This window comes from Aquarana catesbeiana, linkage group LG10, assembly GCF_042186555.1.
Source record: "Aquarana catesbeiana isolate 2022-GZ linkage group LG10, ASM4218655v1, whole genome shotgun sequence".
Lineage (NCBI taxonomy): Eukaryota > Metazoa > Chordata > Amphibia > Anura > Ranidae > Aquarana > Aquarana catesbeiana.
In genome coordinates, this window is record NC_133333.1 from 201,142,090 (window position 1) to 201,161,280 (window position 19,191).

At 42.9% G+C, this 19,191-nt stretch overlaps 1 protein-coding gene across 1 annotated transcript in view; it reads left to right on the forward strand.

Moving 5' to 3' along the window:
- The window catches only part of LOC141109874 (5-hydroxytryptamine receptor 3A-like), a 76,693-nt gene that overhangs the window by 47,074 nt on the left and 10,428 nt on the right, over window positions 1–19,191 (forward strand). Inside the window, exons 7-8 of the mRNA XM_073601131.1 lie at window positions 6,026–6,253; window positions 8,522–8,781. Of these exons, the coding sequence (XP_073457232.1) occupies window positions 6,026–6,253; window positions 8,522–8,781 (488 nt within the window). The remainder of the gene's footprint in view (window positions 1–6,025; window positions 6,254–8,521; window positions 8,782–19,191) is intronic.

A 19,191-nucleotide genomic window follows, 5' to 3' on the forward strand; every position in this document is an offset into this window, starting at 1 on the left:
TTACTAGAATGAAATGCAAACTAGATTCTGTGTAAGGAGAGGACACTCAGCAGCTGTTTACACATCTGGACGCTGGAGCACTAGTCTGGGACACAAGAACACCCTTTTTATTAGGGGGCCCACACAGGTGCTCCAGTGTATACTATAGGGGTGTCTCCATCTGTGAAGCTTGTACAAAACAGGTAAAGTATTGAAGCTTGACAAAGGACACTAAAAATTCTACATCTTGGAACTCTGCCTAAACAGACAATTGTACCCCACTTCCAAGCAATGTTTCATATTTATAGTACTTCCCTCAAATATCTGTGTGCTAAGTATACCATTTTTTTTTTACATAGGGGAGAAAAGACTTGGAGGACACCCCTCATCCGAGGAGACCAGAGACCCCCCACCTCTGGAAGAAGGGAAAATGCACCCAAGACAAACAGAGCAGGAGGACGAAGACGTGATGGAAATTGGCACCACAACAGGTGAGTGTCTGCGACCACAGGCTCAGGTAAGAGATGGATGCCGGCATATTTATAATACATGTTTTTTTTTTGGTTTCTATCTTTTTAGGTGATCGTGACGTTGTGGATCCAGATCCTGTCACCTCGGAAAGTGCACAGATCCTGATTGGGGAGATCATGGGGTGTAATAGGAACTTGGAAAACATCCAGAAAAACATCAATGATGTTCTTCAAAAAATAAGAACATCGTTGATGTTTTGGGGAGAGTTTAAAACCCCTCCAAATCCCTTTGTTTTATGGTGAGCTACAATTTTTTTACATTTTTTGTCAAGTTGGAGAAAAGCCAAATTTTGAAGAGGTACATAGTGTGTCAACATGTGCTATCTGCCATCACGGGAGATCAATGGATGCGTTTTGGGGGTGCAACCCCTTCCTCAATAATAAAGTAGCTGAGAGGAAGGGGTTGCTCCCCCAAAACATGTCCCTTGATCCCCCATGATGGCAGCTAGCACATGTTGACATTCGGCTATTTGTGTGCATCTTCAAAATTTGGCTTTTCCAGGGGTAACTTCACCCCATCTGAATGCAATATAAAACACAGTTTGTAAATACTCATGTCTGATATTGCCTTCAAGTTCTACCAAATGTGAACTTTGTAAGTTCAAGATTTGTGTCTTTCTTGTTGGTTTTAAACATGCCTGTTTTATCTTAAATGGACATTTTTACTTTTTCTAATGTGACCCCAAAAATTGTTATACAACAAACATGTTGGTTTGTTTTAAAAACCTTTTCTAAATGCACATGTGATTGTGCAGGTATTAAAAAGATTGTTAATCAAGAATGTGTGGATTATTGTCTCAACGCTACAACACTTTTGGGGTGCTCTAATTGCTGTTTTCTGTGACAATGGGTGTTATTTCCAAAGGGCAAATCCACTTTGCACTACAAGTGCAGTTTCAACTGCACTTGTAGTGCAAAGTGTCTTTGCCTTTAGTAAATAACACCCAACAGTGCTTTGTAAGGTTACACAATCACGCCATATTCAGGACTCACCACATTTCTGTCAGGGTCAGCTAAAACAAACACAAGCAGTAAATGTCACCAAAGATTTTCTTATTTTGTTTTTTTTTTTATTTGAAAAAGGTTTTACACATTGTCTGGCATATTGATAGCCCCCCTACCCGCAAAGAATTCAAGGTATCTTAGCCGGACATCACGGGCACTCAGGGGGGGCAAGCCAGGACGGCCACTTTCAAGCGCCGTCAGGGTTGGTTTAATTTGAATTCCGGCCTCAGGCCCAACTGAGCCAGCATAGTTGGCAGAATGTTGCCGTAAAAAGTTGTGTAGAACACAGCACGCCAGGATAATGTGATTCAGTTTGTACTCCGCCATATGTATGGGTGTAAGAAATAGGCGGAACCAGCTGGCCATGATTCCAAACGTGTTCTCCACCACTCTTCTGGCTCTGGCCAGCCAGTAATTAAAAACCCTCTGGTCCAGGGTGAGGGTCCTCATCGGGAATGGCCGCATAAGATGGTCCCCCAGCGCAAAAGCTTCATCTGCAACGAAGACGAATGGGAGTCCTTCCACATTGTCTTCTGGAGGTGGCAAGTCCAAGCTGCCATTCTGGAGACGCCTGTAGAACTCCGTCTGGGCGATGACTCCACCATCGGACATCCGGCCATTCTTCCCCACATCCACATACAGAAATTCATAAGTAGCCCACACATCTGCCAACATCACAATACTATTGAACCCCTTATAATTATAATAGTACGACCCTGAGTTGGGTGGTGGGATGATGTGGGTGGTGGGATGATGTGCCCCTCCGCAGTTAGGAAAGTCCCACCGCTGGGCAAAGTGGGAGGCCACAGTCTGACATTCCTGTGGCGTGAAAAGAAACTGTGGAGGAAAACAAAAAAAATTAGTCTTTTTGCACATAAACATGGAAAGCAGATTAAACACAAACATTCTTGGCCAACATCAAGATAACATTTATTTATGGGAATTTTTAAAGACCAAAGTATAAGGTCCACCTATCAGATCCCCCCCCCCCCCCCCCATGGGCCATTTCTAACATTATTATAGGGGGGGGCTCTTGGACAGGTAACCCTCTCCACTTCATTGAGAGATGAATGCCTAAATAATGTGTATTACTTGGAACAGCCCCTCCTTAGTTACACTATTGACAGCCCACTGGACAGGTAAGAAGTGTCATAATACAAAGATATAAATACACATTGTACACATTTTAGCACATTTGGACATTCTGCTATTACCTATCAAGATAATAATAGGATACCCAAACTTTAAACAGTACCATTTGAAAGTATACAGGCAGGCCCTTGCACTACATGCTTTGGGGAATTCATCCATACATCTGACCACAAAAGAGGTAGGTATAGTGTGTATGGGTTTGGCAAAGTCAGCAGATAGATGATTGAGGATAGATAGAGAATTGGTATCAGCTGACTTAGCAGTTGGGGGGAGGGAGGGTTCCAAATGATTTGGGGACCCCCCAATAAAAGCCTCTGGCACTCTGCCTGAATTTAAAGCACAAATCACATTTCAACACATTTTAGGGGTGTTTGGGGTAAAGCACTACTATGGAGCTGATAAAATACATTGTTAAGTGACTACATGAGGTGATTATAGGGCCAGGAGAGCATGCTGGGGAGGTAAGTGAAGGCAAATATGTAAGAAGGAGCAAAAAAATATCAAGCATGCATGAGGACAAAGGGGACATTCACAGCATATTACAATCATGGTAATTAGGGAATGAGCTAAGAAATACAATATATTAGCAAACATTATATACAATAAAATATGATATTAAAGGATAAAGATCTTACCTTCATATACTCCTTCTGCAGGACCTGTATGATGGCAGAACAGGTCTCTGGGATAATGATCCCCAGAGCCTGGGGGTAGATGCCTGTCGAGAACTTCAAGTCCTGCAGGCTTCTCCCCGTCGCCAAGTACCGCAGGATGGCGACGAGCCTCTGCTCTGGAGTGATGGCTTGCCTCATGCAGGTATGCTGCCTGCTAATATAAGGGGTCAGCAAAGCCAACAAACGGTGAAATATGGTATCTGTCATCCGGAGAAAGTTCCTGAAATCATCAGGATTATTCTCACTGATCTCATGGAGCAAAGAGATATGACAGAACTGGTCACGCTGAAGCAACCAATTCTTGGTCCATGAACTCCTCCCCACCCTGTTCATGGACTGGACTTGTGTCAAGGTCAGGACCCCAACACCAAGCCCCCGCACAGCACAAACTCTACGAGGAGTACGTATACATGGCTAGAAAACGATCGGCTGCTCAGAACAAAGTAACAGAACGCACTGAAGAACAGCAAGGCCTGTGAAAAGTGACCTGAAAAACAGTAACGAACGAACAAGAACAGAATGACAAGAGTCACGCGTCACTTGCTGCACGCACTGAAGAGCAGATACAAACCCACAAGCACAAACTGAACAGCAGAAAACGATCTGAAAACCACGAGTCTGAAAAAGCGTGAATCGTCTCTCACCAAACTTTTACTAACACGAGATTAGCAAAAGGAGCCCAAAGGGTGCCGCGCTTGGTTCTGAACTGGCCTTTTCTAGTCTCGTCGTACGTGGTGTACGTCACCGCGTTCTTGGCGATCGGAAATTCCGACAACTTTGTGCGACCGTGTGTACGCAAAACAAGTTTGAGCCAACATCCGTCGGAAAAAATCCATGGATTTTGTTGTCAGAATGTCCGATCAATGTCCGATCATGTGTACGGGGCATAACAGCGGATAGGATGTGGAATTCTCTTCCACAGGCAGTGGTTTCAGTGGGGAGCATCGATAATTTCAAAAAACTTTTAGATAAGCACCTGAACGACCACAACATACAGGGATATACAATGTAATACTGACATGAAATCACACATAGGTTGGACTTGATGGACTTGTGTATTTTTTCAACCTCGCCTACTATGTAACTATGTAACTATGTACCTATGTATATGTAGACAAGGCTGAAAAGAAGCTGCAGGAGCTTCAGCAAAAGATGGAAATGTAAAAACAATATGTTCTTAATAATGGTGTAGCGAGGTCCCAGGCCTCCTTTAGTCTAATGAGAACCTCCAGAGCCAGGGACAGCTGACACCCATCTATATAGAGTGGGTCGCAAGGCATAGTGGGTGTAATGCAGGTTAGATTCATGGGTGCCAGACACTTCTTGAATGCAAAGAGATTTATTTTCTCTTGAACAGAACTGTGGAAGAGAGGGTTTTGGGCCAAGACACCCTTAGGTAGTTGCAAGGTTATTTGGCAGACTCCAAGACTTCTACAGCCATGCAGGGAAAGGCATCCAGCAAGACACCCCATCTGCATGTGTGGGAGCGCTGTCTCCTATGGCAACAGTCTTAGAACCGTTCCTAACACAAGTTGTAACGAACTCCTTTACTTTCTAAACAATCACTTCTTGTAGACTCTCAGCCGACTGAGCTACCAGTCTCTCTCACTAGACTTGCTGATTCACTGCCACTGAATCCTATAAGCTCTTCCAATCTTCTTACTTTAGTATCTTCCTCAAGCGTCACCCCCACTTCCCTGCTGGGTCCCTGGCACTCCAGATACTCCTCAAGTGTCACCCCACTGGCCTGCTCGGTCCCTGTCTTGGCACACAAAGCTGCTCTGCAAGCATCACCTCTGCTGTCTGGGTCCCTGGCTTGACACCTGCTGAAGTTTCCCAATTCTTCACCGTCCCCGGTTGGTGAGAATACTGCTCCGGTACTTGCTTCAGCTACTCACTGTGGTCCCTGGTAATAAGGTGGTTGGTCCCTTAGTGGCAGGAGCTTCCCCTCTACCTCCGACCATGACAGGTTCTCTGGTCGGCAGAACCATCACTTCTGGTTGGACTACAAGCCGCAGTCCCAACCCTATGCTGCTCTGTTGCTTCTGGATAGGTCCTCAAACAGCCTAGCAGCCAGATATGCCCGGGATAGGCCCAAACTCTGGCCTAGCAGCCCAGGCAGCTCAACACACGTCCACCCAGACAGCCGTCGGGGTGGCACAGAACCGTGATCACCTCACTCTACCCAAATATATAGGTTCTCCCAGCAGGCCAAGGGATTTAAGAAAATCCCTGCCCATTGGCTGAGATACCCCATATACTCCTAATCTGTCCTTGCTTTGCCCTTGTCTTATCTATTGTCACCAGATACATCTAGTGACAAAGAGAGAAGTGCATCAATTCTAGATTTAGGGCGAAACAAATTGATCCCTAACAATGAGCCAAGGTAACTACACCTGGCAGGTAAATTTAGGAGCAACCCTGCCTAAACATCAGGGTGCTACATCGGCATTTGTTCATGATACACAGTGCTTTAGCATAAACTGAATGCCATTCAGTTAGGGTAAACTGTACTTGGTGCTTACAATAAATAAATGTTTCATTTTTTGGTGTTTTAAGAATGGCAGATTTTAGTAAACTATCATTGCACAGTTATCATTGGACAGTGAATGTGCAGCCATTATATGATATACTAAATGTACACTGGTTGAAATTTTTACTTTTTTTGTTATCTCAACCTTTAAGGTATCTACTATGTAATGTGCATGGGACTTCTTATGATCAGTTTGATAGAGAGCATCTTTATAGTGCGGATGGTCCACCAGCACAATGTCCATGCAGAAGTTCCCAAATGGCTTAAACATTTGGTTCTGGAAAAATTAGTTTCTGTACTGGGTATCCAAAATAAAATGTTTGAAGAACTCCGGAATAAGCCCTCATATAAACCTCAGGAGGAGGAGACAGATGGTATTGGTACGTTTCAGAAATGCTTTTAAAGGCTAAGTAGAAGTGTCAAAAGAATCTTCTCTGTGGTGTTTCTAGGATTCTGGTCCCAGGCTGTACCTAGTTCTACCCACGCCTTTACACCAGATTTTAGCCTACAAGAGGTACTTAAAGCCAGCCATACATGGATTGAAATTCAGCCGGTTCAGCAGAGACCAGCCAAATTTTGATCCATGTATGAGCGCCCTGGTTGTACAGAAGTTGATCTACCGATTGATTTATGTATAACCAGCCTGTCGGGTTATTCCTATTCGATCAATGCGCTGGCAGCCGGCAGTACTGATCATTGCATTCTGTCGTGGGGAAGGCTCCATGACGTCAGCCAACAATAACACAGCGGGAGTGATTCCCTAGTACACGTCAAATGTGTGGATGTGGAATCAGATGATTTTCTTTGTTCAACCTACTGGTTGAACAAAAAAAAATGATTAATGTGTGGACTCCCTTAATCTTTTATGTGGACACACAGAGCCATTATAGATCATGCTGATCAATATATTGACACACCTAGATGCTGATGTCTGCCAATATAGAAGTCCTGATAATAACTGCAGTATATTACACATGGTCGGAATTTCTGACAACAAATGTTCGATGTGAGCTTGTTGTCGGAAATTCTGACCATGTGTAGGATCCATCGGACATTTGTTGTCGGAATTTCTGACAACAAAAATTTGAGAGCTGGTAGGTACAATAGTCAAGGTGAGAGATAACAAGGGAGTGAATGAGTAGTTTGGCGGTTTCATTAGTTAAAAATTTTAGAGATGTTATCGAGGTGACGTCTACAAGCTTTTGACAGCGATTGGATTTGGGGCTGAAAGGACAGGTCAGAGTCTAGGATAAAGCCTAGTACCCTGGCGTGAGGGAGGGACTGATAGTGGCATTATTGATCTTGATGGAAAAGTCATAGAGGGGGGCGGGGAGGGGGGGATATTTTCAGCTCAATTTTAGAGACATTTAGTTTAAGGAAATGGTGTGACATCCATGCTGATATCTCAGTTAGTAATTTAGTAATGTAAGAGGAGACTGAAGGAGTGAGGTGAGGAATAGACAGATAGATTTGTGTGTCATCACATAGAGGTGGTATTGGAACCATGGGAGGTTATCAAGTGACCAAGGGAGGAGGTGTAGATAGACAAGAGAAGGGGTCCAAGAACAGAGCCTTAGAGAACCCCTACAGAAAGAGGAAGTTAAGAGGAGGAGGCAGAGTTATAGGTAACACTAAAGGAGCGTTGTGAGAGGTAGGAGGAGAACCAGGGTAGAGCAGAATCTTGTAGGCCAAGGCAGTGGAGTTTAATGAGAAGGAGCGGGTAGTCAACAATATCAAAGGCTGTCTAGTAGTAAGAGTATTGACTATTGACTATTGGTTTTAACAGTTAGTAAATCGTTAGTGAGTTACAGTAAGTGAATTTCAGGAGAGCAGTTTCTGAGGAGTGCTGCAAGCCAAAGACAGACTGTAAGGGGTCAAGAAGGTTGTTTTCATTCAGATAAGAGTGAAGACGGTTGTAGACTAAGCTTTCTAAAAGTTTAGAGGTGAATGGGAGCAATAAGATGGGTCTTAAATTGTTCAGGTTGGTGGGATCCAGTAAGGACTTTTTAAATATGGGAGAGAACTGTACATGCTTGAGAGGGTAGGGGAAGGTGCCAGTAAGAGGGAGAGATTGAAGATGTGAGTGAGAGAGTATAGGATAGAAGAAGAGGGCGACCGTAGTAGTTGCGAGGCAAAGGGATCCAGGGGACAATTAGTTAGGTGTGCATCTGAGAATAGTTTGATAACTTCTTCAGTAGTAGCCAGTTCAAAAGAGGAATTTTTGAAACCATAGAACTGACACCCAGACACAACATTTGGGACTTATTCCATGTAGCAGTTTAAACCTAAAGCACATCTTGAATCAAATGGTAAGGTCCACTTCTTCATTAGATCCCTGCTTCTTACCCATGAAAAAAACACTGTATTAAAAAGGAAAACAATACATTTTGGGGATAAGTTGGGTATAAGGTATGTATATTTTAATTTTTTTTTCATAAAGTATGAATTTTTTGTTCCCTGTTTCATGCTGCACTTTGCTTGTTGGGGAGGCAGTCAAGTGAAAAATAAAAATTTTGATCCAGGGTCTGATTTAAACACACTTGTATAATATATTTTATCAGCAATAACGTTCTGGTTTGAATTTAAAATAATTTCTGAACACTAAAAGGAACAAGAAAAATCGCTAATGAACTTTCCTTCCCCTACAGGAGAAATAGGGAACAGTATCTGTCCAAGAGAAAGCCCAATGCTGAAGGATGTGACTTTGCCAGTTGCAGAAAATTATCGTCTCTTATCCAAGATTCTCCAAGAAATTGTGTCCATCAGGGAGCATGTAAAAAACAATGATGATGTTATCACAAAAGAATGGCTGCAAGTTGCTTACATACTAGATATGTTTATCTTCCGTGTTTATCTATTTGTAATGATCATGTTTGAAGTTTCATTGGTTGCTGCTTGGTCCATCAAGGTATAGGTGTAAAACACTCTACTGAGTGTCATTGCTCTCAAAGTGGAAGCAAGGTGCTATCAGTTCCATTCTATATAACATAATTGTGACATTGATAGATAATGATTTGTGGTATTAAAAATCATAAAATGTTCCCTCTTTTGCATACAACCACTTCAGCCCCGGAAGATTTGGCTGCTCAATGACCAGGCCATTTTTTGCGATACGGCACATGCGTTGCTTTAACTGACAATTTGCGGTCGTGCAATGCTGTACCCAAACAAAATTGACGTATTTTTTCTCCTACAAATAGAGCTTTCTTTGGTGGTATGTGATCACCTCTGCAGTTTTTATTTTTTTGCTATATAAACAAAAGAAGAGCAGCAATTTTGAAAAAAACACAATATCTTTTACTTTTTGCTATAATAAATGTCCCCAATTTAAAAAAAAAATAAAAAGTTTAGGCCGCTATGTATTCTTCTACATATTTTTGGTAAAAAAAAAAATCGCAATAAGCGTATATTGATTGTGCAAAAGTTATAGCATCTACAAAATAGGGGATAGATTTATGGCATTTTTATTTTTTTCTACTAGTAATGGCAGTGATCTGCGATTTGTATCGGGACTGCGATATTGCGGCGGACACAATTGGACACTTTTGACAATTATATAGCGATCAGTGCTATAAAAATGCACTGATTACTGTATAAATGTCACTGGCAGGGAAGGGGTTAACACTAGGGGGCGATCAAGGGATTAACTGTGTTCCCTAAGTCTAGGTGTGTTCTAACTGTATGGGGGATGGGAATGACTAGGGGAGGAGAGAGATCGGTGTTCAAATTTAGTATGAACACACAATCTCTCTCCTCTCCCCTGAGAGAATCGGGATTTGTGTGTTTACACACACAGATCCCGGTTCTCGCTCTGTCACGAGAGATCTCAGGTGCCCGGCAGTCATCGCTGGGCACTCGCATCGGCTCTAGGCACACGCTGTGGGTGCCCTCCTCCTACAGCGTCTTAAAGGGCTGATGTAGGGTTATGGCGGCTCGCCCAGGGTAGCCAACCTGCCACAGTACAACTGCGGCGGCCGGTCGGGAACCAGTTAAAGAAACATTATACTAGTACAGTAATATTTTGGATGGCTACTGAAACAAAAGTTACAGTATCTCACAAAAGTGAGTACACCCCCACATTTTTGTAAATATTTTATTATATCTTTTCATGTGACAACACTGAAAAAATTACACTTTGCTACAATGTAAAGTAGTAAGTGTACAGCTGGTATGACAGTGTAAATGTGCTGTCCCCTCAATACACAGCCATTAATGTCTAAACCGCTGGCAGCAAAAGTGAGTACACCCCCAAGTGAAAAGGTCCAATTGGGCCAAAAGTGTCAATATTTTGTGTGGCCACCATTATTTCCCAGCACTGCCTTAACCTTCTTGGGCCTGGAGTTCACCAGAGCTTCACAGGTTGCCACTGGAGTCCTCTTCCACTCCTCCATGATGACATCACGGAGCTGGTGGATGTTAGAGATCTTGCGCTCCTCCACCTTCTGTTTGAGGATGCCCCACAGATGCTCAATAGGGTTTAGGTCTGGAGACATGCTTGGCCAGTCCATCACCTTTACCCTCAGCTTCTTTAGCAAGGCAGTGGTCGTCTTTGATTGGGGTTGCTATCATGTTGGAATACTGCCCTGTGGCCCAGTCTCCGTAAAAAGGGGGTCATGCTCTGCTTCAGTATGTCATAGTACATGTTGGCATTCATGGTTCCCTCAATGAACTGTAGCTTCCCAGTGCCAGCAGCACTCATGCAGCCCCAGCCCATGACACTCCCACCACTATGCTTGACTGTAGGCAAGACACATTTTTCTTTGTACTCCTCACCTGGTTGCCGCCACACACGCTTGACACCATCTAAACCAAATAAGTTTATCTGGGTCTCATCAGACCACAGGACATGGTTCCAGTAATCCACATCCTTAGTCTGCTTGTCTTCAGCAAACTGTTTGCAGGCTTTCTTGTGCATCATCTATAGAAGAGGCTTCCTTCTGGGATGACAGCCATGCAGACCAATATGATGCAGTGTGTGGCGTATGGTCTGAGCACTGACAGGCTGACCCCCCCACCCCTTCAACCTCTGCAGCATTGCTGGCAGCACTCATACGTCTATTTCTCAAAGACAACCTCTGGATATGATGCTGAGCATATGCACTCAACTTCTTTGGTCGACCATGGCGAGGCTTGTTCTGAGCGGAGCCTGTCCTGTTCAACCACATGTATGGTCTTGGCTGCTGTGCTGCAGCTCAGTTTCAGGATCTTGGCAATCTTCTTATAGCCTAGGCCATCTTCATGTAGAGCAACAATTCTTTTTTTCAGATCCTCAGAGAGTTCTTTGCCATGAGGTGCCATGATGAACTTCCAGTGACCAGTATGAGAGAGTGAGAGCGATAACACCAAATTTAACACAACTGCTCCCCATTCACACCTGAGACCTTGTAACACTAAGGAGTCACATGACACCGGGGAAGGAAAATGGTCAATTTGGCCCAATTTGGACATTTTCACTTAGTGGTGTACTCACTTTTGTTGCCAGCGGTTTAGACATCAATAGCTGTGTGTTGAGTTATTTTGAGTGGACAGCAAATTTACACTGTTATACAAGCTGTACACTCACTACTTTACATTGTAGCAAAACTGTCATTTCTTCAGTGTTGTCACATTAAAAAATCAAATAAAATATTTAAAAAAAAAGTGAGGTGTGTACTCACTTTTGTGAGATAATGTGTGTATATATACATTTATTCTTTTTATTGGCGAAGATACAAAATATTGGTACAATAACCAAAAAACGCTCAACATGAGCATAATGCGATATAAAGTACATTACACAAACATGAGGATAATTCCATACTGACATATGTATATTATAACACAACAGTCCTGATAAAGGTCAGTAACTAAATTCCCTCTCGGAATTATTAAGGCTAAAGGCAGTCAAATAATACCCACACATAGAATAATCAAAGGGACACTCCCATGGACTCAATTGCCTACTGCCTAGTATATTTGGCAAACATTTCAAGCATTGGTAATGGTGGAGGTAGAAGAGCACCATGAATCCCACATCCTATTGTATTTATGAGGGCATCCCCTGTGTTTAAAAATTAGCTTTTCATAGGGCAACACCCGATTCACCACCTGTAGCCATTTACAAACAAAAGGGCAAGTAGATTGAACTCACTTAAGCGCCACAGCTTTGTGGGCTAAAAACAATGTTTCCCCTAATATATATATATATATATATATATATATATATATATATATATATATATATATATATATATATATACACACATATATATATATATATATATATATACATACATACATATATATATATATATATATATATATATATATATATATATATATGTATGTATGTGTAATATATATAAGTCCTAGAGAATAACATTTTGGGGGTTGGAGGATTAGAGCCCCCTCTGCTGCATTTAATGGCAAATTCAATGACTATTTAGCCACTAGGAGTAATTTTACGTTAAAAAGCATTACTGGCCAACAATTTGGTCAGCTACAGCTACAGGCATTATTAACGCAATTAGCGGACCTCCAGCTGTTGCAGAACTGCAAGTCCCATGAGACATAGCAAGACTCTGAAAGCCACAAGCATGACACCCAGAGGCAGAGGCATGATGGGACTTGTAGTTTTGCAATAGCTGGAGGTCCGCTAATTGCAGATCCCTGCTCTAGGACATCATTTGATGTCCTGCAGTTGGGAAGTGTTTAAAGGAATAGCAACCTCTGAGAAAAAACCCAGGAAAGAACATTTTATATGTCTTCAGACATGAGATGACAGTAGCCCTGATCCAGTCAAAAAAAGCAGCGCTGGATGACAATGCTGTGTCCATGGGGTCAAACAGATATCTTGTTTCCCCCTGAGAGATGTGGACCCAGCCCCATCTGCTACACACCCATCTGCAATACTCTATTCTTCTTTCCATAACTATTATTATGAATGCTCAGCCAAGGAAAGTATTTGTGTTTAATTTGCATGATGGGCATCAGTGGTGTCTGTGGTTGGTCAGGTCATGTCTTCATGGTCTACAAGGAACTTGAAGCATCACTAAACTCTCTCAATCAATATTTTTAGTCATTATGATGCTAGCCTTAGTAAATAGACAGAAAGGCAGTGGCGGCCCATCCATAAGGGGCGCAGGGGTGCTGGCCCCTAATCTCCACGCATAGAGTTCTTTGAGTTTTTTTTTTGTTTTTGTGAAGCACATGATTAGAGCCGGAGGCTCGAATTGGCTTCAAAAAGGTGCACCCTGAGCCCACCCACTTGTGACATTTGCGAACCAACATTTGCTATTGTCTTCCTGCTTCTCCTCCTGGCCAATCAGGACAGGAAGACCGGACTAAGACCGGATTGGCTGGGAGGAGAAGCGACCAGATTGGCCGGGAGGAGAAGCGAGCAGGGGGGTGGGTGGGGGGTTTGTTTTTGTTTTTTTACATTTACAATAAATAGCATACTGCAAATTCAAAGTCATGAAAAATGTTTTGTTCCTCACAGTATCACATCATTTTCAAGTGATGCTCTTGAGTCATTCATTTCACTCAACAATTATTCTATGGATACCCTTTCTAGGGGGCGATAACAATGATTCATCGAAGAAGGTAAATTTCACAAATGGGGATTTCTCACTTCTAAAAACAAGATGAAGAAGAAGAGTGGGACAATATCCTTCCTTTTTATTGAGCAGTAGGAACAAGTATGAATGAAAATGTATAAATGCTTGTGCTGCATAGTGGCCAAGAAATTCAAAAACTACTAAAAGATGCAAGAATAGAAAGATAACTTCTTAACCTTAATTTTCAGGTACTGGTAGGTAAGACAGGCCATGCACAGGCAGAAATCTCACCAATAATTGTTCATAGTTAGTTGAGCGGAGTATTTGCAATTTTTTCCCCCTATCTGGGCCAACAGGATGCAACAAAAATGTTTTGTTGTCTTAAATCAGAGTTCCCAGCATCCCCATTAAATCAGGACTCCCTTACATCAGAGTCCACAGAGCACCCCTTACCTTAGTGTACTCATTCGGAAGCAGGAGAGAGAAAGGAGGGAAGGGAGAGACTTCAGTCACAGACAGTCATAGGCGTGCGCAGGGGGTGTGCCGGGTGTGCCGGGTGTGCCTGGGCACACCTTAATTACCTTGTGCTGCTCAGATTCCCTCTGCTGATATTTCACCAAAGCCCCCCAATGGGGCTCCTAAAAAAATGTAAAGAAGATTAAAAAAAATAATAATATTAATAAAAATAAAACACTACTGACACTGTCCACTGCCCCTTCTGACACCGTCTACTGCCCTATTATCACCAACCTCTGCCCTACTGAGGCTGTCCATGTTTTAATACATTTTTGGTGCACACCCTAATGCAACAAGCTGCGCACACCTATGCAGACAGTGGATGGTGAGCTCACTAACCTGAGGATGGAGACTCAGGCATTTCATACACGATGTGTCTTCCAGCTGCTGGGTTTTAAATCTCTCACCCACACCTCCCTTTTCTGAAGCACAGCGTGCCGGGGATTGGAGTATGAGTGGGCAGACACAGAGGGGTAGGGGAGAGAGAAGGAGGAGCAGATAAAGCCCTCTCTGTGCTGGTTCTAGGCAGTGTGAGAGGGCACCATAGAGACTCATTTAGACAACTGCAGCCACCCCTCTGAACAGTTGGCAACCCTGGTAATTGGGGAGTGTCCAGGCACACCCGTCCCATGTGCACACCTATGCACTAGGCGGGTTATAGTACTCGGTTATGTTGGGAGCCACAGTCCAGTCTGAATAATGTGTCCGGATTTCAGGCAATCTGAAACTCAGACACATGATTCAAAACCTGGACTGTCCGGGTGATTCCCAGGCAGGTGGCAACTCTATGCTTCCATGACAATTTAGTTGCAGAGTGTGCTGAGCTTTCTCATGTGAATGCCCAGCACTATCTTTTACCTGCTTTGCCTCTATATAAGTAAAAATTCATATAGATCTATATGAGCTAGCAAGTGCAATAAAGTGTACTTCTCCTCTTATGTATTTAGCATTGTGTGTTCTAAATAGTTCTGATAAGCATGCATTTATAATATATGGTCTTCACAGCACAGAATAAAGCTTGGCAGAAAACCTTAGCAACAGCTAACACACTACTTGCTTCCTAAAAGGGGTACATTTAAAATATATATATTTTATAATATACAATGTGTGTATTTTAGGATTACATGTGTGAAAAGAAATAAAAAAATAAATAAAATCAAAAGAATAAAACTGTATTTTTCATTCAGTGTGTTATCTCCAAACCATAAAAAACTGGAGGCGCAGGAAAAGAGGAATAGGGCAGCAGGGAGGGATCCTTCATGGTACAGTAGTTATTAAATTATTTCATTGTTAGATCAGAAAATGAGGGGGGTGACCTTTACTTACCTCTGTAGACGTTCTTAGCTATTGAGGGGTAACTGCAACCTACTGCAAAGCTTGTTTGCATGCTGACCTTTGCGCTCAGTGATAAGGGGAGTCAAGGTCCTCAAACTCACAATGATTGGATGTTGATGGAAGATCCCCAAAAGACTATCAAAGCTGATATGCCTTAAAGTATTTGTTACCCTAAAACAAAAAAAACACAGATCCTGTTTCCTTAAAGCATGTTATACAACACAGTGCTTGTGCTGTGTAATTTGGCCCCCTGTAGCACCAAAAAATCCTGGCTGATCCTGCCTGGCTATACCCTCCCCCTGTAAACTGACCACAATTTATCATGGCTGCTGAGCCCTGACACTGTGATCAGTTTACGTGCCCCTGTCATCTGCAGCTCTCCTCTGTCCTTTTCTGTCCTCCCCCCCTCCCTGCTTGTCTGCTCTGTGTCAGTGCCCGCCCCCTCCCCTCCTGCTGCTATCATAACAAAAATAAAATCGTTCCATCCCCTTCTGTACCATAATGCTATGTGCCCCTGTGCCTGTATTATATAAAAAGCTGCTGAGCTGTACCTTATATCAGAGCGTCTCCCAGTGCTCACGTGACTCTTCGGCTTCCTCTCTTCTCTCCTCTTTCCCAGCTGAAGTCAGCGGCAGTGCTCAGGTCTGCCCCCTAAAGCTGTCAGCCGAGGAGAAGTGAGGACGGAGCCGAGGAGTCACGTGAGTGCCAGGAGACGCTCTGATATAGGTACAGATCGGCATCTTTTTTTATATAACACAGGCACAGGGCACATATAGTTATGCTACGGGGGGATGTGGTAATATCCTGTTATGGGGGTGTTTCTCTGCAGCAGGGACTGGAGCACTTGTCAGGATAGAAGGAAAAATGGATGGGGCAAAATACCATCAAATTCATGAGGAAAATCTGCTGCACTCGGCCAGAAAGTTGTCAATGGGAAGAAGACATAGTCAAAGCCCAGACTTAAACCCCATTGAAAATCTGTGGAATGGATTAAAAACTGCAGTCCACAAAGGGTCACCATCAAATTTAACTGAACTTGAGCAGTTCTTCAAAGAAGAGTGGGGAAATATTGCAAAGTCAATATGTGCAAAGTTAGTAGAGACTAGGGATGAGCTTCGAGTTCGAGTCCAACTCATGATCGACTCAAACATCGAGCTGTTCGCCAGTTCACTGAACAGCGAACAATTTGGGGTGTTCGCGGCAAATTCGGAAGCCGCAGAACACCCTTTAAAAGTCTATGGGAGAAATCAAAAGTGCTAATTTTAAAGGCTTATATGCAAGTTATTGTCATAAAAAGTGTTTGGGGACCTGGGTCCTGCCCCAGAGGACATGGATAAATGCAAAAAAGTACCCCTACCATTTCACAAAAAAAGTGTCAAAAATGTTAAAAATGACAAGAGACAGTTTTTGACAATCCCTTTATTTAAATGCTTCTTCTTTCTTCTATCTTCTTTCTTCTATCTTCCTTCGTTTTCTTCCTTCATCTTCATCTTCTGGTTCTTCCTCCGGTGTTCTCATCCGGCATCTTCCTCTGCGGCGCTGGCATCTTCTTCCCTTCCTCTTCTGGGCCGCTCCGCATCCAGCATGATGGGAGGCTCCCGCTGTGTGACGCTTCTCCTCTTCTGACGGTTCTTAAATAACGGAGGGCGGGGCCACCCGGTGACCCCACCCCCTCTGACGAGAACACCGGAGGGAGAACCAGAAGAACCAGAAGAAGAAGAAGATGGAGGAAGAAACCGAAGGAAGATAGAAGATAGAAGAAAGAAGAAGCATTTAAATAAAGGAATTGTCAAAAACTGTCTCTTGTCATTTTTAACATTTTTGACACCTTTTTTATGAAATGGTAGGGGTACTTTTATACCCCCTTAACATTTCACACAGGGGGGAGGGCTGGGATCTGGGGGTCCCCTTGTTAAAGGGGGCTTCCAGATTCCGATAAGCCCTCCGCCCGCAGACCCCCACAACCACCGGGCAAGGGTTGTGGGGATGAGGCCCTTGTCCCCATCAACATGGGTACAAGGTGTTATGGGGGGCTACCCCAAAGCACCCTCCCAATGTTGAGGGCATGTGGCCTGGTATGGTTCAGGAGGGGGGGGCGCTCTCTCATCCCCCCTCTTTTCCTGTGGCCTGCCAGGTTGCGTGCTCGGATAAGGGTCTGGTATGGATTTTTGGGGGACCCCACGCCATTTTTTTTTAAATTCTGGCGCAGGGTTCCCCTTAAAATCCATACCAGACCTGAAGGGTCTGGTATAGATTTTGAGGGGGACCCCACACCATTTTTAAAAAAAATTTTGCCCGGAATTCCCCTTAATATCCATACCAGACCTGAAGGGCCTGGTATGGAATTTAGGGGGACCCCCCACATAATTTTTTTTTAATTTCGGTTCAAGGAATTCCCATGCCGTTTTTATCAATGAACTTTTATGTGTATTGTCGGACCGGCAATTCATTAATAGCCACGAGTAGTTTTAAATGACTTTTTTTCCTTGGAAATGTCATTTTGCTGTCAGACTATTCTAAACACGGGAAACATGCACCCCTTTACAGGCATACTATAGACACCCCCCAGGTATGAAATTTAAAGGAATATTACACTTTTATTGTTTCACTTTAAGCATTATTAAAATCACTGTTCCCGAAAAAGCGGCCATTTTTAAAACTTTTTTTTTGCATTGATCCATGTCCCCTGGGGCAGGACCCGGGTCCCCAAACACTTTTTATCACAATAACTTGCATATAAGCCTTTAAAATTAGCACTTTTGATTATTCATGTTCGTGTCCCATAGACTTTAACGATGTTCGCGTGTTCGAACAAATTTTTTGCCTGTTCGCATGTTCTGGTGCGAACCGAACAGGGGGGTGTTCGGCTCATCCCTAGTAGAGACCTATCCCAACAGAATAATAGCTGTAATTAAAGCAAAAGGTGCTTCAACAAAATATTGACACAAGGGGGGTGATCCTTTTTTCATCCCAGTGATTCGGTTTTTATTTTTTTCTAACATGTTGGTGTTATATCTTTTACTTGGATGTTATAAGTAAATAGTTATAAGTAAATACAGCTGGATAAAACAAACACTGTGTTTGTCTTCATTTCAGGCTGCAGAACAACAAAATGTGATTCTTTTCTATACCCACTGTAACACTGTTAAGAGCCAAAAGGCTGCAAAGTCTTTCTAAAACCTTTATTTTATAAAGACATAAACATAAAAACATAAAAAAAATGCAATCACAAAACTGTACGCAATGCGCCATCTAGAAGATATCAATATAATATCTTGTACTGTATTCTTAAAATTCAAAAATACAAATGAGTAAAAATATAAACAATAGTCTGACACTGTAGGCTAAGAACATTCGACCAACAGGTGAAAAAATATGTGTGTATCTGCACTTTGCACATGCTATGGAGGTTCCTGTGCAAACGGTGTTCAGTTGAGCGAACCTCCAGCTGCAGTGTAATGTGAAACATTTAGCAGTGGCATTATTACCATTACTAAATCTGACGATTTCCTTATTGTTATAAGAGAGCCGGCACCCACCGGCATCCTAAAAACGAATGTCTCATCCCCACCCGACACATTCAGCTGTCAGCTGGAGATTCTAGATAGGTGAAGATAAACAAATAGCAGGGAGAGTGTAAAAAAAAAAGGTGTGGAGTCCTTCTTAAAATTTATACTACATCCTTTAGGTCTGGAATGGATTTTATTGGGGAAATCCATGAAAAAAGACAAACAAAATAGCATAGCCCCCCCCCCAATTTTTATACAAGAACCTTCAAGTTTGGTATGGATTTTAAGGGGGATCCTTTGCAAAATCAGAAAAAAAGCATGAGATGCAGCCTGGGAGCCAGGAAAGGGGTTGAATGTGCAATCGCCTTCCTGAACAATACCAGCCCATATGCCCTCAACAAGGTGGGGGTACCTTGCCAGGTT